The 19479-nt window shown below is 50.1% G+C and overlaps 8 protein-coding genes across 8 annotated transcripts; 3 read left to right on the top strand and 5 right to left on the bottom strand.

Moving 5' to 3' along the window:
• Window positions 1–163: 163 nt before the first annotated feature.
• On the bottom strand, window positions 164–1821 carry egl3 (putative extracellular endoglucanase/cellulase; the record flags this gene model as incomplete). Its single annotated transcript, XM_056895784.1, has 4 exons — window positions 164–1134; window positions 1195–1292; window positions 1355–1419; window positions 1486–1821. The coding sequence occupies 4 exons, from the start codon at window positions 1819–1821 to the stop codon at window positions 164–166; spliced, it is 1470 nt and encodes a 489-aa protein (XP_056755532.1).
• Window positions 1822–3047: 1226 nt separating this feature from the next.
• Window positions 3048–3537, bottom strand: N7537_004728 (uncharacterized protein; the record flags this gene model as incomplete). The annotated part of the gene is made up of 3 exons (XM_056895785.1): window positions 3048–3203; window positions 3261–3380; window positions 3433–3537. The coding sequence occupies 3 exons, from the start codon at window positions 3535–3537 to the stop codon at window positions 3048–3050; spliced, it is 381 nt and encodes a 126-aa protein (XP_056755533.1).
• A 963-nt stretch (window positions 3538–4500) lies between these two features.
• N7537_004729 (NRDE family protein) lies at window positions 4501–5588 on the bottom strand (the record flags this gene model as incomplete). The annotated part of the gene is made up of 2 exons (XM_056895786.1): window positions 5457–5588; window positions 4501–5403 (listed from the first exon to the last, which is right to left on the bottom strand). Exons 1-2 carry the CDS (start codon window positions 5520–5522, stop codon window positions 4501–4503), a joined length of 969 nt encoding a protein of 322 aa, XP_056755534.1. The 5' UTR covers window positions 5523–5588.
• A 471-nt stretch (window positions 5589–6059) lies between these two features.
• On the top strand, window positions 6060–7318 carry N7537_004730 (HVA22/TB2/DP1 family protein; the record flags this gene model as incomplete). The annotated part of the gene is made up of 3 exons (XM_056895787.1): window positions 6060–6223; window positions 6291–6440; window positions 6505–7318. The coding sequence occupies exons 1-3, from the start codon at window positions 6195–6197 to the stop codon at window positions 7316–7318; spliced, it is 993 nt and encodes a 330-aa protein (XP_056755535.1). The 5' UTR covers window positions 6060–6194.
• Window positions 7319–8541: 1223 nt separating this feature from the next.
• N7537_004731 (putative eukaryotic translation initiation factor subunit eIF-4F) lies at window positions 8542–12990 on the top strand (the record flags this gene model as incomplete). Its single annotated transcript, XM_056895788.1, has 7 exons — window positions 8542–9186; window positions 9342–9755; window positions 9930–10292; window positions 10354–12252; window positions 12309–12629; window positions 12704–12787; window positions 12844–12990. The coding sequence occupies 7 exons, from the start codon at window positions 8542–8544 to the stop codon at window positions 12988–12990; spliced, it is 3873 nt and encodes a 1290-aa protein (XP_056755536.1).
• A 58-nt stretch (window positions 12991–13048) lies between these two features.
• N7537_004732 (uncharacterized protein) lies at window positions 13049–13427 on the top strand (the record flags this gene model as incomplete). The annotated part of the gene is made up of 2 exons (XM_056895789.1): window positions 13049–13218; window positions 13277–13427. 2 exons carry the CDS (start codon window positions 13049–13051, stop codon window positions 13425–13427), a joined length of 321 nt encoding a protein of 106 aa, XP_056755537.1.
• A 1214-nt stretch (window positions 13428–14641) lies between these two features.
• On the bottom strand, window positions 14642–16180 carry N7537_004733 (universal stress protein; the record flags this gene model as incomplete). The annotated part of the gene is made up of 3 exons (XM_056895790.1): window positions 14642–15370; window positions 15424–15814; window positions 15870–16180. The coding sequence occupies 3 exons, from the start codon at window positions 16178–16180 to the stop codon at window positions 14642–14644; spliced, it is 1431 nt and encodes a 476-aa protein (XP_056755538.1).
• A 1917-nt stretch (window positions 16181–18097) lies between these two features.
• On the bottom strand, window positions 18098–18898 carry N7537_004734 (uncharacterized protein; the record flags this gene model as incomplete). The annotated part of the gene is made up of 1 exon (XM_056895791.1): window positions 18098–18898. The coding sequence occupies one exon, from the start codon at window positions 18896–18898 to the stop codon at window positions 18098–18100; it is 801 nt and encodes a 266-aa protein (XP_056755539.1).
• Window positions 18899–19479: the final 581 nt, after the last annotated feature.

Genomic DNA, 19479 nt, shown 5'->3' on the forward strand with positions numbered 1-19479 from the left:
TCCAAATTGAATTTATATAGAAAAGTCGAATTAAATCGAGAAGAAAGTAAAAGTGAAGTATAAGAGCAGTGTAAATAGTAGTCAACACTGAAAGAAAACGCTCACACCAAGCCACCAATCAATAAAATCTCCCCTTTTGGCTTGATCAATACAAGATCATCCCTTAGTTGATACACTGGTAGTAGTAAGGGTTCTGCTTAACGCAGGTGGTACCACTCTCACAGACAGTGGGGCCAGTCCAGTTAATGCCACCGCACTGGTAGTAGTGCTTAGCAACGGATCCAGAAGAGGGGCTGGCGGTAGGTACCTGGGTGAAGGGCTTAGCGGTGGAGGTGGCAGAGGCAGGGGCGGTGACAGTGGCGAGAGTAGTCGGGGCGGCAGCGGTGGTGGAGACAACGGGAACAACAGCGGCGGAAGTCTCAGCGGGAGCGGAGGCAGTCGAGCTGGAAGACTCAAGCACGGAGCTGGGGACCTGGACGTTGCTGCTGGGGGTGCTGGTGACCTCGATGGCGGCGGCGGTGGTGGTGGTCTGGGCAGCGGTGGTGGTGGAAGTCTTGGCGGCGGTCTTGGTGGATGAAGAGGAGGCAGGGGTAGAGGCAGTGCCGCTAACGAAGTACTTCTCGAGGATGGGGAGGTAGGTAGAGTAAGCAGGGCCGTTGCTGGGCTCCAAGCTGTACATGTAAGATCCCCACATGGGACCGGCGGACCACCACTCGGCGCCCATCCAGACATCGCTGTTCTCGGACATGTAGGCGAGCATGCCCTCGACGGCAGCCTCGCAGTTGGCGTTGACACCACCGGCGAACTCGCCGATAAAGCCCTTCTTGTTGTTATCCTGCAACCAAGTGGTAGCGGACTGGAGACGCTCCTTTCCGATGGTGGCGCTAACGCAGGTCTCGGAGGTACCGGAGCTATCGCCGTCAAGGTACTGGTGCATCTCGTAGACGATCTTGTCCTCGGAGTCGGTCAGGGCCTTGAGGTTGTCGTTGTTGGTGGTCCAGGACCAGGCACCGGAATAGGCGTTACCTTCGACGAAGATGTACTGGCTGGTGGCGCCAGCGGCACGGATGGCGTCAATAGCGGCCTGGTTCAGGTCTAGAACGAGGGACTGCTCGAGGTCGTGGTACTCGTTGTCTAGAGTGGTGTTAGTGGATGGTTTGATAGTGTCACTTTGACCATAGGGTAATAGCTTACTGGTGTCGAAGATGACCTTCTCATTAGAGGCAAACTCGGTAGCAACGGTCTTCCAGAAGGCCTTGAAATCGGAGGTCGAGGTGATGATGTTGCCATGGCTGTCGATAGAGCTTTAGTATCATACAATAACGGTAGGAAATTCTAGCTTTAGTTAACTTACTATCTTCCGTAGTTGTGGGGGTCAAGGACGGCATAGGCACCGCTGTCGGTGATGAACTTGATAGTCTATAGCATGGAACTGTTAGACCTAGGTGGGGGGAAATCAATAACCACGATAGACATATCACGTACGGACTTAAGGGCGGCCAGGTAAGTGGCATCCGGGGTGCCGGTAATGCTAGTTGGCACCAGGCGCTCCATCAAGAAGGGAACACGGAAGATGTTCATGCCGGCATCTCTCAGGATCTGAATCTGGGAAGTCTTGGGCCAGGTGTAGTCTTGCTCCAGAGTACCGGGGATGTTGCTACCGAATTCGGCACCGGATTCGCTAACACCCACCCAAGTGAATCCATTGGCACGCTTCTTGAGATCAGCGCTCTGCTTGGTAGGAACAGCGTCTCTTCCTCGGGGGTAGGCGTAGGCGACGCTTGCGGCGCTGGCAGCCAGAACAATGTTGGTGAACTTCATTGTGAAAAATGTATAATGTGAAAGAGAGTGAGTGTCGAGTTTGACGGAAAAGAATGTGATGGAATAGAAGTAAAAGAACGGAAATCAAGAGACCAGTCTTGAAGTATGAATGAATGTGAATGAATGTATGCACGATGAAACTGCGGGGACAGCCTGTTATATAGCCATTCCCTGCTCGAAGGCATCAAATAGCGTCTGGTCTATGGAACGGACTCATAGGCAATCCAAGACAGTGTGGATTCCCTCTCATAGAGCCACTATGGAAAATCATTCGGCTTAATTATGACCGGGATACCGGGAGACGCTAACCCTGACGCCTTCAGGAGATATCCCTTCTAGACGGTGGATTCTCTTCACCACCGAAGGAGCCGAATAAACGGTCAAGTTTCTCAAAAGCCACTAGGTCAGGCACAACTGACCAAGAACGGTCCAAGGCTGTGTAAAGCCCCATATTATCCACACTCTCACCCAATATACATCGGAGATTAGCAGTCAACGCTTAGCCCCATGGTCTGACAACATGTGGAGATGAGAGCACTAAAGGGCTCCAAAGTCAGGCCAACTTCCATTTCACTAGTTTCGACGAGTCTTACCGTGAAAAAAAGAGGCAATCTAAAATAAATTATTCTAATACACTTACGAAATAGGCTAACCCATCTTGGGTGTAGTGGCCGAAATGAAGCGCCGGTAAATGAGAAATGCTCAAGATGAAACATCTTGTGGCATTTAGGGTTGACAACTGTTGGATCCCCCGACATAATTTTCCAAAATGAACTCTGCAAAAGCAGGGAAACTCATATCGAAGCCAGATTATCCACATTTCTGATTAATCCCGGGCATAACTGATAACCCGATTAATAGAAATTCAGGGGATGTTTGGGACTTTTGAAGGACCTTTGAAAGCCAGTGTGCTCAAATCAAATCCATCAGAGTAAGATTTCCAGTGCCAAGGCAGAGACAATGGCAACTATAAAATGGACAGACCACATGTTTTCGATAAAATTGGGCCTACTGTCTTTGTCTTGAACTATCACATGCACTTTCCAACGGAATATTTAAAATACACATTCTGCCCTTAATTTCTTATAGTTTACTTCAAATAAATTAGACTGGAAGTCCCAATTAATTATCGTACTGGCTAATTCTGGTGTGATCTGTAGTTTTAGCCATTCCCAAAACTAATGGTTCAGTATCCAATCCTCCCGATCATGTCTAAGATGGGCATCTTAGATCATGAGACGCTCGACCTGGTTCTTAATAGCACGGATCTGAGCGGTCAGGTCACTGGCCTCGTTGGTAGTGATAGAGGCAGCAATCACGGGGCGGGAAACACCAGTAGCACGGCCGAGAGCCATCTTGCTAGGAACGTAAACGTAGGGAACCTAATTTAGATGATCAGTCGAGATCTTCGGTGTAGGGCTCTACGGTATTCAACTCACGTTCTTGTCCTCGGCCAAAAGAGGCAAGTGAAGGACAATAGCGAGCGGGCTAGTATCCGCAGCCATGATCACAAGCTCACTGGTACCCCGGTTAAGGGACTTGGTGCATTCGTTAGCGCCCTAAAAACGACGGTTAGCTTAAGTTTTAAACCCAGTGAAAGTGTATACAAACCTTCTTCAGTTGGCGATAATGAGCGGCCTGCTGCACAAGGTCGAGGAGGCTCTGGGCAAGGGCCTCATCGGCGATAGGCCAGGCAGCGCTAGTGTCTTCGGCCATTGTTATATTGTAGTTGAGAACTTAAAAACCAGATCTTAAGAAATGGCTCACTCGGTGGATCACGGCCGTGTAATTGCAACGGAAAATAAGAGGTATATAGATTAAACTATGTTAAAGATAAAAATTTTCTTCATGTAGTATCGGCAGAATATAAGGGCGGTGTCTGACACACGGTCTAGGTATACATCGTGAGATCTATATAATTGGATTCGTCGACAACGTGTTTCATACTCCAATTCAGCTGCAAATAGGAAACGAGTACATCGTATCACCATATCTCGGCCAATATAGCCCAGCACGCCGGGCAAAAATGCCTAAATAAGTCAGATACGTCTGTAAAGTACTTGATGTTCAGAAAGGCATACAGTTACCATCATCTCTCAATAATTTGGTCATGCCCCTAGGGGCAATATACCGATCCTTTATGCTTTTGTTTATGCTTATTTTTTCCCCCTGTTTTCAAACTGAGATGGGCCGGGTATGAGGCGATCGAGGGGAGCACTTGCTGATTTCAACTACATTCGCGTTACATGGGATTCGAACTCCAATAAGTGAACCACGTGACTTCCAAAAAGCGTAATGTAGAAGAAGCAGCAATAAGACAAGCCCACTCTTTGAAGCTAATAAATGATCTCGAAGGAAAAAAAAAAATAGGTAGCTTCTCTTTGATTGAGCGTGTCATCCTTAGTGCAGGGGCCATGCTAATCTTCTCTGTATATTTTCATTTGACCATATGCCCCGAAGGGCGAAAAGATATCTTTAAAGTTCAATTTAACCTCAGTTTTTAGCAGAAAGTTACCGCCTACTCATTTTGTAATTGGGTTCCTGGATCGATGATTGGGTGTCTTCAGCTTGCTTGTCACGTGCATTGGCACCTGGGTAGGTTTTGGTCTGAAGCTCTTGAACGGTATGTATCATTAATCAATTATGGGGTCTAAGCATATCCACTAAGCTTATAAGAAGCTACTGTGTGATGTTGAATTCAAATGAATGATCGCCTTGCCCGATCGGCACAGCCTTAGCGTCATTGTCATACAGCGTTCTTTCAAAATATCGGACCCGCCCATCCGGTCGTGCCAGCAGAATAGTCTGTTTCTGTGTCCCATATGATCCACAAGTATAACTCTGGTCAGGAGGTCCGTTTGTTGGGGTGTTGGTCTCATCCTCTACCCGAGCTGCAGCGATTTTCTCTGCCGCTTGATCAGGATCATTTGAAGCACCGATGATAGGAACGAAAATAGTCTTGTGCAGATGATGGATGTACGTCTCAATTGTGGCCTCCTCCTCTGACAGTCGTGGCAGACTATCAGTGCTGAGAACCTGCAGCAGACGATCAACCAATGCATCCTCGTCCTCCCCGTCTCCCTTTTGCACATGCTCGGCAATAGCAGCCTCCATCAACTGCTCTCCATCAATAATCTTTGGCCAGGTTCTGTCATCAAAGCTTGTGTTGCTAAGCCCTCGCGTCTGGTTCTTCTCCGTTGCCACCCAGGTGATCTGGTCCATGTCTGTGGAACGGTTGGAGACAATGGCCAAGGGCTCGTTGATATGTCCACACACTAGACTGAACCCACCCACCTGCTTTGCTTCTGGGCTGGCCACGATGCCTTGTACAAACTCCCTGGTATCCTCTCGCTTGTCGATGGACCCGATCAACCAACTGTTGACGATGACGCCCCGGCTGTAGACTCCGATGGCTGCGCCGGTCGTGTCTTCACGGTAGTTGGTAAGAACTGCCACCTTCCCATGCTTAGTGACCCCCATCCAAGTGCCATGTGTAGATCGGGCTAGGTCTCGTGAGCCTAGGACATGTGAGGCTGGCTCCGGCCACCAGTCTGGCGATGATGTGGGACGATGGAGGAATTCCTAGATATATGTTAAGCTTGGAATTCCACTGCTCAGCGTGGGGATATACTTACATCTCTGTTGTTGATTATGATCAACGAGTATTCGGGGTGGGCAGTTGAGATCAATGCGATACACATGGTTTGAGTTCCCGAGGTCCCCCGGGGTAGTTGAACGTGCGGGGGAATAACAATGCAGGATTCACGACTTTAACAGCGGTGTATATAAGATAGAGTAGAAGTAAGGACTAGGGAAAAAGGAAATGCTGGAAGAGAAAGAGGAACGGGCCATAATAGGTAGAAAGGAACTAGTTAAGGCATGTCGGGTGATTGGGCCACTCGTTAGCGACGTGTGCCTTGTCGGGCTTGTATCTCCTGTACCATATTCAAGATAATAACATGAATTTTTTAAGAAAATAGCTGAAGTATATCAAGATATACATCCAAGCTATACTACACTGTCTTCAACGCACATGAATGACTGAATCATTAACAATGCAAAGCAAAAAAGTGCCTCGTGACGTCAACACACATTGATTCTTTGCGCAGAGGGGAAATGTAAGTAGTCACATCTCTTAGGGGAGTTATCGGGAAGTGATTTAGGTGTGCTCTTTCTATTTTTACAGATTTCTACTATTTGATTTCTTTTTTTTTAATCATCACATACCCCTGAACTATCTTTGTTGCCTTGTTCTCCTCTTTTTTTTTGGTCCAACTGCGGTGTTCGTCTCAGATCAGCGGGGCTGACTGGAAGACTAAAAATCCCCCAAGGATTTTCTTTTTTTCACATCTTCAATCCACCCAGGCTTCATCATGTTTGGAATCTTTGCGGACTTGTTGTCGTAGGTTTAAATCATATATACCTTCGAAAGAAGGGGTCCGCAAGCTAACGCAGATCTATTTCTATAGCTCGGTTATCACGATCCTCTTCCCCGTCTTCGCTTCCTACAAAGCTCTTCGTTCCTCTGACCCCTCACAACTTGCACCATGGCTGATGTACTGGGTCGTACTTTCAGTCATTCTGCTGGCTGAATCCTGGACGGTGTTTATCATCGGATGGTATAATTCAACTAGCTCCGTTTTAACAGGATCACAAGCTAATCGTGACTCGATAATTATCCAGGTTCCCATTCTACAGCTGGCTCCGCCTCGGTTTCATGGCTTATCTCGTCCTCCCCCAGACGCAAGGGGCTCGTATACTGTACCAAGACTATGTGGACCCATTCTTGACACACCATGAGCGGGAGATCGAAGAGATGATCGGCCACACTCATGAGCGGGCCAAGGCACTGGGCCTTCAATACTTCTACCAAGCCATCGATTTGATCCGGCAGAAAGTTTTGGGTCTACCCCCGCAGCGCCCCTCGACACCCCCTCAGCCTGGTGCCGCTTCCTACGCCCAGTCGCTACTATCGCGGTTCAACATCCCCGTTGCCGGAGCTGCCGGTGCTGCCGGGGCGCCTGCCAACACAAATGATTGGTTTTCTGTTCTCAGTGCCGCCGTGGGCACGGCTACATCTGGAAAGACTCGGGAAGTGCGGGACGAGGAGCTTTCAGCTAGTGGCAATCTCCTCCAGCGCCAGATGCAGTCTATGTCTGGAGCCGAGAAGGCTCACTTTATTTCCTCGCAGCGAGAGCTGCTAGATCACCTCCGATCAACCCTAGCACAAGAAGAGCAGAGCACCCCTCGCGGTGGACTCGAAGCTGATGACCTTGCCTATGGTGTGCCGTTGCGCAAGAATCGCAGCGAAAACTCCTTCGAGGTGGTTGACGATGAGGATCTAGGACGTCGCTCGGAACGAAAGACTAGTAGTGGATGGACATCTGGTTGGTTCAATAGCGGGCAAGATTCCTCGGCCTCATCTGGTGCTGAATTCGCGGCGCGAGCTGTCGATGAGATCGCCCGGTCGCGCGCAAGCGGGCACGACCGATCCTAAGTCTGTCCGCGGAGATGTTCCGCTTTTAACATGGGGGGTTTATAGTAGAACAAGAAAAACCAAAATAGAACTTGAATGCTTTGCTCTTGCTAGGTGAGAGATAGGGATGGGAGACATGCTGTATTTGCATGGAGGAGAATTTTTCTTTTCTTTTCTTTTCTTTTTTTTTTTGCGTTGCTAAATAACACTTAAATCGAACTCGAACTGAATGTTAGTTCAAATATCACTGAGAACAACCGAGGATGTCAAGCCGAATCCCTCCGGTCGGAGGAATAGCCTTGCATAAAAGAGTTCACGCAGATGCACTGCAAGGACGGGGGATATGGGGAAATATTTGATATCCCTGTGCCTTGACTATTATTGAGGATTATTGAGTTAGGGGTGCATTTAGATGATAAGGAGATATAGGATATAGCATGTATACAGTGTACTTCGCTAGATACTCTAGCTAAGTACATATGTACCTTATAAGTATCTGGTATAGATATAGATATAGATGTAGATGTAGATGTAGATGTAGATAGTATGGGGTCATAAGTGGCAAATGGGGAAAATGGGGCATTTGGATGGTCTATCCGGTTCCAGATGAATAAAGAATAGAGTCAATAACTACAAGTAGAGTCATATAATATTATCCAACCGGTTAGAGCTCACATTATGACTAGTTATATAAGTTAGTCTACTAGTTAACTAGTTACATATATATGTACATAGCAAAGTAGATTCTTTGTACCGGGTGGCGTTGTAGACCATCACTCTCAACCTTCCCATTCTATTTTACTCTCACTTGTCTTTCTGAAATTTCATTGACTTCATTGTTTTTAGAGATTCTCGAGAGAATCTATCCTATAAAAACACATTAATCACATTCAAAGGTACGTTGGTCGACGGTACAACTCTCTCTCTCGTTCTGCCCTTTCGTTTTCCACAAACCCGAATATTTTTTTTCCCTGGAATTTTTTCCTCCCACCATCTTCTACCGTTTAAATCAACCCTTTTAAAACATAACACTGTCGACCAAAACGCCGCTCTTGCTGCGTACCTGGTCTTCTGTGTATTTCGGAAACTCGTTTTCCCTTTTTCTTAATCAAGTTTCATCCCTTTGACAACCTGCAGTTAGGTTTGGATGTGGCCTTGTTACGCCTCCGCGTACTGACATCACCTTCGTCTTTTTTTCTCGAACTTTCCTCCCTCTTCGCGCGTTTAGACGTACAACCTGTCTAATGAGCTCGAACCCTCCTCAGTCGGGCAACCAAGGACAAAGCACCGCTACTCCCGCCGCTTCGACCCAGCCCGCATCCTCTACCCCCCTGGCTGCCACCCAGGCGCCAGCCCGATCTTACGCCAACGCAACTAAGAAGTCCGCGACGGACTCTACCGCCGCACCCGTCACCGTGGGCGGTTCAGCGCAACATGGGCAGTCGAGCTCCGTATCTGTGAACGGCAAACCCATGCAAAATCAATCTCAGCAGTCGGCCTCTTCTGGCGTGACCATTGTCAATGGAGCCCCCACTGCTTCGGCTGCTCCCTCCGGCGATCACTCTCGCAAGCCATCTGTGACCATCACCTCGAGCGGTACCTCCGGCTACATGCCCAACGGTGGTGGCCCGGCCAGTCGGCCCAACAGTCTTCAGTTCGGTTTCCAGCAGAGTTCTCCCAACATGGGTGCTCCCGCTGTGCCTGTCTCCAACCAGGCCCAGGCTGGACTTGGTGCCCCTTCGACAAACCCCCGGGTGACTTCTCCTCAGACTTCTCCTTCGCCTATTCCCCAGCCCGCCTCCAGCGGCGGTCGCCCACCTCCATCGACTTACCAGGCGCAAGGAAATGTACCGAACTTCGGTAGCTTTGGAGAATCTGCCGATGCTAACGTAAGTCTCTTGAATCCCTCCCTCCCTTGCGTGCTCTTTGTGCGCAAATGTGTATGGAGCGTGGCACCACTTGTGCGCGACTTTGCCAAGTCCTCATTGTTTTTTTGTTTTTTTTTTGTTGTTTTTTGCTCACATAGATGGGTTCGATTACACAGGCTTCTCTTGCACACGGTGCTCAGCATTTGCGTCGCGAGTCCTCCCAATCCACCCACAGCGATATGAGCAACCACATGGGCAGCGGCCCCGGACGTTCAAACTACCAGGGTGGTCGCGGTCGCGGATACTCCCAACCCGGCTACCAGGGACAACAAATGCCATACTCTCCTAACCCCGGTTTCCGTCAGACCCCCAACCAGCCGCGAGGCGGTCCTAACATGGGTCCCCAGTTTCACGGCTCGAACCAGGGTCGTCCTTTGGCTCCCTACCCTAACTCGCCTCACCAAGCCAACCGCAGCCCTGCCCTGGCCAACGTTAACCCCACCACTCCTCAGATGAACCAGGTTCCGATGGCACACCCCCAGATGCCTCAGCAACCCTACGGTTACGGTCAACACATGGGCCCTCAAGCTGTGAGATCCCCCCCTTCTCGTACTTCCCAGAATCCCTGGCGTCGTCCCCAAAGAAACCTTACCAGCACTTGGAGGCGCAAAGACAACCCTACATACTCTCCCGAGTACCCCGTGGATCTTGCGCCTGAAAGTGGCCAGTTCGAACAGATTCTAACAATGGTTAAATTCCAACAGTCATTCCCCAACGCCTACGATCCCAACTACGCTGGTTATTACAACCCGAACGCTGGTTACTACATGGGCCCGCCGTCTCCCCAGCCTCGTACTGCTGGCATGCCCTACAACCCTCAGTACATGGGACAGCAATTCCCTAACCCCATGCCTCAGGCGACACCACTTTCACGTACTCCCTCCCAGGTATCTACTGATCGTCCAGGTTCGAGCCTCGGCCAAGGACCGGCACCCACTGGTCCTGCTGTTCCTGGCCACACCCACTCTGGCAGCCGCGCATCCAACAGCCCCGCCCCCAAGCCTCACTTTATCATCCCCTCAGCCAAGAAGAGTCCAATCATCATCAAGGACCCTAACAGCGGCTCAGTCAAGACCTTCGAAAAGAACCCCGCATCCCCCTGCTCGCGCCTCCCCTTCGCCCGTCAAGTTTACTCCTCCTCCTACATCCACTCCTCCACCTCGCACTGCCAGCGCGTCTGAGCACACTCGTACCGAGAGCAAGGCGAATGCCACGAAGACCGACGAGGAGAAGAAGCAGGAACTGAAGGATGCTGTTCGCCTGAAGATCCAGCAGGATGAGGCTGCTCAGAAGCAGCGTCTGGCCGATGAGGCCTCTCGCACTGAAGCCACGTCGACCGATGCCAAGAAGGATGATACTGAGTCTGTCCGGGCTGCCGTTGAAGATCTTAGTATCAAGGATAAGGCCGCTCCCGTCGAGGAGCCCAAGAAGGTGGTTGCTGCCGAAGAATTGAAAGAGGTTGCTGCCCCTGCTGAAGAGCCCAAGAAGGCTGCTGCCCCCGCCCCCGCCCCCGCCCCCGCAGATGACGATGAGATCGACTTTGATGCTATCGAGCGTGAAATGGCCGAGATTGAAGCCAAGGAGCGCGCCGCCGAGGAAGACTACAACCGCGCCAAGCAAGCTAAGAAGGAAGAAGCTGCACGCAAGGAGCGCGAGGAACTTGAGAACTACGAGGCCAACATGAAGAAGGCCGAGGCTGAGGCCGAGGCCCGCGAGATTGCCCGCGAGAACGCCGCTCGTGCCGGAGGCAGCGACGCCACCCAGGACGACAACAAGGATGCGTTTGCCGCGCTCAAGAAGGGTGGCTATGGTGCCACCGAGTCTTCCACCCCTGGCGACAGCGGTGCTGCTACTCCTGTTTCATCTGACATGGGCCCACCAGCCAAGCCTGCCAGCGCCATTCCCAAGAAGCCCGCTGGCCTCAAGCTCGATACCCCCAAGCCCACCGAGCCCCTGCAAGCAACCGCAGGCATGAAGTCTTTGCAGAATGCCAAGTTCTTGGAAGACCTCAGCAAGGTCACTTACCCATCGACCATCACTCCTCCCAGTACAGAGATGAACGCTGCTGCGCCCGAAGGTCGCAAGTTCCACTACGACCGGGACTTCCTGCTACAGTTCCAGGCCGCATTCAAGGACAAGATCTCTGTCGACTGGGACCTCCGTCTGCGGGACACAGTTGGTGATGCCACCGACTCTTCCCGTCCCCAGTCTGCCCGCACTCCTAGCATGGGTAGCCGTGCTGGCTCTCGCAGCGGCACCATGGGTCCGGGAGGACCTTTCCCCGCCATGGGCAGCTTCAACAGACCTGGTCAGATGCCCCCTATGGGCAGCGGAGCGATGGGCAGCCGCAATGCTTCCTTCCAATTCGGACGGGGCGGCCCTGGTGGCATGGGTCCTATTGGCAATATTCGCCAAAACTCTGCCGGTGTTCCTCCTCGTGGCAGCTCGAGCAAGGGCCCCCGTACCGACAGCCGACAGAAGAAGCACGGTGGCCGAGGAGGGGACGAGGCGCAAAACAAGTCGATGCCTCTTACTGCTGGCATGGATCTGAAGGCAATTCAAACCACTGCAACTGGCTGGAAGCCTCGCAGCGTTGGCCAAGGTGCTGGTCCCGCCCCTGGTGGTGATGGCGGCTATTTGGCACCGGATGTCGTGCAGCGCAAGGTCAAGGCTGCTCTCAACAAGATGACACCGGAGAACTTCGACCGTATCTCCGGTCAGATCCTCGCGATTGTCTCCCAGTCCAAGGACGAGTCCGACGGTCGTACTCTGCGCCAGGTCATCCAACTCACATTCGAGAAGGCTACTGATGAGGCTCACTGGGCCCCTATGTACGCCAAGTTCTGTAAGAGCATGCTGGAGAGCATGAGCCCAGAGATTAAGGATGAGAACATTCGTGACCGAAATGGCACCGTTGTTGCTGGTGGAAGTCTGTTCCGGAAGTACCTGCTCAACCGCTGTCAAGAAGAGTTCGAGCGTGGCTGGAAGACTAACCTGCCTGATAAGCCCGAGGGCACTACTGAAGAGGTATGTCGATCAGCGGCTAAACGTTTTCATGTCCCTGTACTAATAATCTGTCACAGGTTGCAATGATGTCTGACGAATACTACATCGCTGCCGCCGCTAAGCGTCGTGGTCTTGGTCTCGTCAAGTTCATTGGTGAACTGTACAAGCTCGGCATGCTTACAGAGCGTATCATGCACGAGTGTGTTAAGAAGCTTGTGGACTACGAGGGTATCCCCGATGAAGCCGAGGTCGAGAGTTTGACCAGTCTGCTGCGCACCATCGGTGCCAGTCTCGATGCCTCTGAGAAGGGACCTGCCATGATGGACGCCTACTTTGCTCGCATCCACCTGATGGTTGAGACACCCAACCTGCCCAGCCGTCTCCGTTTCATGCTTCTGGTAAGTTTCTCCCTCTTTCTCTGTGAGGTGGGAAGAAAGAAAGGAAAGAAAAAAAATACTAACACGGTTTTCAGGATATTATCGATCTGCGTGCCGCACGCTGGAACTCCAAGGATGCCGATAAGGGTCCTCAGACCATCGTTGAGATTCGCGAGGCTGTAAGTAACCTTCGTTTCTGTCATTCATTATGTCTCGTATCTAACCCTTGAAACAGGCTGCCCGTGCCGCGCAAGCCGCTGAAGCCGAGCGCCAGCGCCAGTCCAGCAACCGCGGAGGCGGTGGCCGCATCCCCATGGGTCGCGGTGATGCCCGCGGCTTCGGATACGGAAACCAGGCCCCTCCCCCCCGATTACGCCTCTAGCAAGGTTGGCAGTGACGATCTCCGCCGCCTGCGTGCGACTCGCAACACCAACCAGCCCATGTCATTCGGTCCTTCCAGCCTTCTCGGCTCGCGCACCAATAGCGGTCGCAAGAACCTCGGTCCCGGTGGCAGCCTAGTCCGTGGAAGCGACGACAGCGCCTCCAGCAGCCGCACCGGCACTCCTACCGGCAGCAAAAAGGAAGACAACTCTTCCATGAATGCTTTCAGGTACGCAACTCCCAACGCTTTCCTCCTACAGAACCTCCCATGCTAATACCCTCCCCAGCGCGCTTGCTGCCCTTGAAGATCGGGATAACATGGCTACCTCGCCACCGTCAAACCCCACTTCCCCGATGCTCACCAAGTCGCAGCCCGCGGCCGCGGAGCGTCGTCCCTCAAAAACCCCATCTGTCAAGGACGGCGAATCCACAGCATAGAAAGTCCTTAGGAGTTAATGATCAACGTTTTCCATTTTCTTGGTTCACAAAAAGATTTCTTCATTTTCGTCATTTTCCATTGTTTTTTCCCCGTGAGGAAAGCCATGCGCCTTTGTTTTTAATCGGTCTCAGTCCTTTGCATTTTCCGACTGGTCGGTTATCCCCTAGGACTTCCCCTTTTTTCACTTTATCACGGCTGGTTTTACTTTTTCGAACCTTTCGAAAACGAGACCCGATTCATAGTGTACAATCTTGACATCTTTTCAATTCTTATATTTCTTTTTTCCTTTCTTCTCTTTTCATCGAATTGAGAGAATGAGTGTGGAGTCGTGGTTGAGAGTAAGACTTTGCTTGCAATTGGACTTGCTGCATCATCTTTTTTTTCATTCTTGTCTTCCATCTTGCCATATGCACATCTAGTAGGGGGTTTTACTGTGGATGGAAACTGACAAGGAGAGATTGATTATGAGGGTGATGAAGGGGGTTGCTGTTTCTTTTGCTCTTTGCTTTTCTTTCTCCCTTCTCGTGCTTTGCATATTGTCCCCTTTCCCCTTTTCCCTCTTGCTATTGCTCTTCTCCTGTTCCTTGACCTTGTCCTCTTTTTTTCTCAATACCCGAAGCACCACTCAGCTTTAACGTGATTGAATAAATGCTTCGCCTTCCAGCTACTTCTAATCTCTTCCTTGCCTGGTAAGAGATTAGCTCGTCTTGGACATTATATAGATCTATGTATATGTACTTAAGCCTGACTATGGACTTATTATAGCATGGACCAGTATCCATAGGTATACTATGATAGGAATAGCGACTACGAGTAAACAGATAGTTACGAGAGATCTGCACATATGTGGGAGCTTAAGCAATCAATGTCTATGGATTAATTCGACGGGTTCTCGCTGTAGACACAGGAGGAGAGATAAATGCACATGGCCAAAACATGTGAAACGTTTAACCAGGTCAGGACACATCAGAAGAAAATAAGCGATCAGGGTATTGAGTTGGGGTATAACTGTCAGTCCCGTCGCGAGCCGACGTAATTTCTGGCGTTCATTCTGTTCGATAGAGAGAGGCTAGAAGCAATATGAGGGGGTGAAATCGGACGATTGGTTCGTATGGATCGTGAGTATGCGAGAAAGCGCGCGATAGTGTAATGTATGGCGCAACACGAGCGAAATGGGCATGAAGAGTGGTTGCGGGCAAGGCAAGCCATGGTTTCAGGTTTCGGATTCCTTCGTGTTGTCATTTTTATCATTGTTATCTGACACTTCAATCAATGGGATAGACACGGGATTCGTGGTTGAATCGGAAGGCTCGTTGGCCTCATCTAGTTTTTCAATCTCTGTAGAGGAGACGTCGGATATGGGAGGCTCGGGTTGGTCAGGCAGAGAAGGCGAGGCCGTAGTCCTGTCCGGCGAAGGAGATGTCTGACCACCATTGCCGGTAACGACACTCTCCTGAGAGCTATCTGCTGGACTTTCGACGCCCGGACTTGCCATAATCACTGCATCCAGTGAGTTCCGAATGGGGTAGGTCGAGTCAGAGTCATCGTGGCTAATGCTAATGCTACTACGGTCTGAGACCGACAGAGAACTGCGCGAGGCCGCATTCGAGTATGATGCGGGGAGTCCGAGTGCCTCCGCTACTGCAGCCTCTTCGTCAGGCAACTTCGAAGTGCTGCTATCGTTGCTGGCGCTGGCACCGAATATCTGACTGCCGCGCTGCTCGCTCATTTCCAGGATATGGTTGTAGCTGCGCCGTGTTGGGTCTGCACGGCGCTTTTTTTTTTTCTTTTCGCGTTTCGGTGAAGGCCGAACGACAATCACCGGGATGGGTGATTGCTGGAGGCAGTATTTGGAGACGGATCCTGGGAGCAGACTGTGCACTCCTTTCAGGTTGCGCCCTCGTGTACCGACTACAAGCATTGCAGGCTCGTATATGCGAATCTAGGAGATATTAGATTGGTAGTAGGTAGTGAAGGGGTTCTTGGAAAGGTTACCATGCGTTGGATGATGCTCTCAACCTTACCCACAGCAAGTTCCAGGACCAAGCTGATGGCCTTTTCATCCTGGCTGTTCTTCTGGATTACCTGCTCAAATAGCTTTTCTGCCTCCTCGCGGTACTTTCGCTCTTCGATTCCGACATCGCTGGCTATACGCGAGTCCTTCTCCACCGCTCGAAGACAGACGATCTCGTCCCCGTCATCCACCAGCTCGTCAATCAGCCATTCGAGGGCAAACTCGGAGTAGTCGTTCTGGTCGGTTCCGCACAAAAAGGTCCTGCTCCGACGTGTGCTCTGGTAGCCTTTGTGTTTATAGTTTAATGTGAGGGAGAAATCGGTAGCATCGAAGTTGTCGAATGTGTCGAAAGAGACGCCTCGCTCGTAGGTTCTGCCGTATATATTAGTACACACCGTTTCACACACAGTCTTTGAGCAGAACATACTTCGGCGGTGGTGGAGACGGCCCTCGGTTCAATTGGGCAGCTTTGTGTTCCCGTTCCTTTTCTTCCAATAATTCCCTCGTCGGGGTATCCCCATATGACAGCCGCTTTTCCTTAAAGCTCGACGAGCGAGTGGGCAACTGAGCCTCTGCAGCGTCGACGCTAAACTGAATCGATCTCCGTTGGCTTCTGGGCTTAACCTCGCCAGAAAAGCTGCGGGTGTGGCCGGACCCCGCAGCTGGGGTCGTATGATCACTGGATTCGGGTCGCCCTGCAGACTCGGATGAGCGTCTGGGAGAAGTTGACACAGGCATTAAGAGGTTTATTTTCGGTGATGATGAAAATGAACAGGGGTATAATGGGTCTGTTGGTTTTCGTTGGCTGTGTGTTGACGTAAATGACAGGAGTTAATAGCACGTATCAGCGGCCACGGGGTTGTTGAGGGTTCCACAGGACCAAGCGGGGTTGTGGTATCATGTTTTGAGAGAGTCTCTTCAATAAAAACTAGGAAGATTAATGGTCACGAGTCATCTTGCTCAAGCTGGAGAGTGACGGATGCAGCGAGGGGTCAGGACGGTTGGCCAGGGCGATCACTTATCGATAGCGGCTCGGGAGCTTAGCCAGTATTATGTAATATCAGCAGGGGTCCACGGGTCTGGTGATTGACACAACCCTACGAAGTATACTACATAATATAATTGAAGCTTCATTTGGGTTAAGTAGTGCACACGAGGAAGAAACTGTTAAAATGAATGGAATTTCCATATGAAGTCTTAATTTGGGTACTGCGCTCAGATGGGAATACGAAGAAATAACTCTACCTTTCCACTTGTATGGATATATATGTTGTGTCTATATTTTAAGCACAAAATGGGAAAATTCGCCAGACTGAAGTTTAGCATGTAGCTTCTATCCAAATATAATTATAATACTAGCCCAGCATTCGAGAAGAGTCCGAACTATGATACAAGGTATCTAGGTATCTCCTGGCAAGAGAAAAAACCACAGCCTACTAATAGTGGGATATGAGGAATACCAAGTCAATATTATATATTGTACTCCGTATAGCATCAATATTTGAAGCCATAGGGCGGATTACGGAACAATAAAATGTGACATACAAATTAGCATATGGCGACATATGTACTCCGTACTAAGCCACAATAAAAGGACCCACGTAGGTTATGATGTTTATGCATATAACATGACTAAGTTCATATATTCTATCTGAGGGTTTGAGTACTCCGACGAGTAAAATGTTAGATAGGGGGAAATGATACCCAGATAGGGGAAGATCTATTGCAATAAACCAACAAGAGTCCAAGACTGCCCAACGAACAGCATACCCAAAACGCTTCTGCCCCCAGCCTCAAGATTTTCGCTCACTAGCCCAATATACTAGCCCAATATGGATCCCGCCATGCCTTACTTCTAACAAAGCCAAGGTATCCATTCGAAGGGAAAAAGAAGCGAAGGAAAAAACCCCCCCCCCTTCCTTAACCCACTCCGCGGAGTGCCCGGACACCTAAATAATGAACTAGTAAAACCCTTCAGCTGACTATCGTCGCGTAGAGGCGCCCTATGCCGACCTAACCGTGATGATCACACACTATCTACCCTTGGCTCTGATCTATCTAGCTTATCCGGCGGTGAAGATCATGGCGTGTTGGCGTGTTGAACTTCCATTTGGCTGGGAACAGGGGATTCTGCGCGCACGGTCCCGCTGATCGACGAGGTCACATGCGCGATTCTGCCGATTTGAATGACACTATTTACTGGACTATTTTGTATGGAGTACTTTGTACGGAGTAGATGGAAGATTGAGGATTTAGAATTTTTATTGGATTGTTTTGTGTTTTTTCTGTGGGGGAATCACAATGTCTTCCCCGTATTTCAACGCTCCAATGCAGAGTCTCGACCTTTGGTAGGGAGAGCTGAATGTTGGGCCGCTATCACAGATAGCAAGAGATGAGTGGAATATGTAATAAGATGTCCATATGACATTGGAGGAAAAATGGAATGTCCAAAATGACAATTCGCCAAATGCGACCGAACCAAAAACAAACGCCAGAAAATAGAAGATGAGAGATGGTAAATATAAGCTCGCTCCAAAAACATCGTCATAAAAGCATCAGGGTATCACGGCATGTATCGCTGGATTATGGAACACAAGGCAGAGAGAGGGGTAGAGAGTATAGTCGGGATTGTAAAGTGGGAGTGATCGAGCTTAATCAATAAGCCTCGATCAGGGTCTGCTCTTGTGTACCAAAATACCCTTGCTCAAAGAGATGGGGTTGATCAGAGCCTGCCAAGGCGATAGCCGTAGTAGCAGGCTCCTTTTCATCGAATGCCTCCAGCGGAGGCTGGGGCGGGGAGGGCGGTGTCGCCTCGTCCTCAGACTCTCCATCCGAGTCAGCCAGAAGCTCAGGCGGCGACTGTCGTGAGGGTGAGCGAGTCAAGGTCAGCTCGTTATCCTCCGCATCATCGTATTCGAAGTCTGAATCTGTGTCGTCGCCTTCGTCATCCTCATCCAGAAGGTCCTCTTGGAAGTGAGCCACCGGTGATGGGGAGCGACGGCGGACGGGAGGTGTGTTGATAACAAATTCAGACTCATCGTAGTCGGAGTCGTCGCTGTCGCTGAGTTCGGAGTCCAGATCGGATGCATCCTCCGGGTCCCAGTCTTCCTCGGGCTCTTCGACCACTGTCGAAGCCCATTGAATGTGTTGGCGGGAGGAAGAGGAAGAAGAAGAAGCCTTGGTGGCTCCGCTGACGGTCTGGTTGAACCAGCGTTCTTGTTCACGTTCAGCATCGGCTAGGTCGTACATCAGCGAGTCGAGGAGGTTTGCGTGGCCAACAAGCAAGCGCAGGTCGTGGTCTGCCCGGGAAGCTTCATGAGTGAGCTTCTTCCGGGCAGTGTGGGCGAGATAGTATGTTTGAGTGATGCTCATTTTCTTTTGTTGGCGGCGACGAAGGAGAGAGTCGAAATAGGGGGAGGGTTTGGAGGTATTAGAGGTAATAGATGAAGAGTCCATGGTGGGCCAGACGAGCTTTTGAAGGATTATTGGGTATGACTCTTTGGTGGTGACTCAATTAGGCGTCATCCAGTCACAGTGGATCGTCGTGGGGCGGTGCGGTAGAAGGGATAAGGGAGTAGATCAACTTTGTTATACATGAAAGTATACTATGATAGATCAGGTTTCTCTTCCAGGGGGACAAGATCGATAGTGTAACAGGTTTAAGAAGTAGATCTTAAGATATCAGAAACAATCTTGGGATTCCCGGACGAGAGGTTTATATTTAATCTGACAAGGCAACGTTTTTTTCTTTCTTTTTTTTTCTTTTGATTTTTAATTATTTTTAATTTTTAATCCGATCGACCCGAAACGGACTTTACGGATGATGAGAAGATCCACCGGAAATAAATGGAGAAAGGGTATATACGCCGAGCCCCGAGTTATGAATAATGCACTGTTCTCTTCCAAGGTTCCCCATTTCTAGATCTTCACCGCTAGGTTACACATTGCGTTTAGATACTTAAAACTACATATGTACTTACTTACAATATGAGAAGTACATATGTTCTCCGTATTCTTTTCTAACTTCAGTCCAATTT

Source organism: Penicillium hordei (assembly GCF_028827395.1).
Source record: "Penicillium hordei strain IBT 12815 chromosome Unknown utg000002l_segment0_segment0, whole genome shotgun sequence".
Lineage (NCBI taxonomy): Eukaryota > Fungi > Ascomycota > Eurotiomycetes > Eurotiales > Aspergillaceae > Penicillium > Penicillium hordei.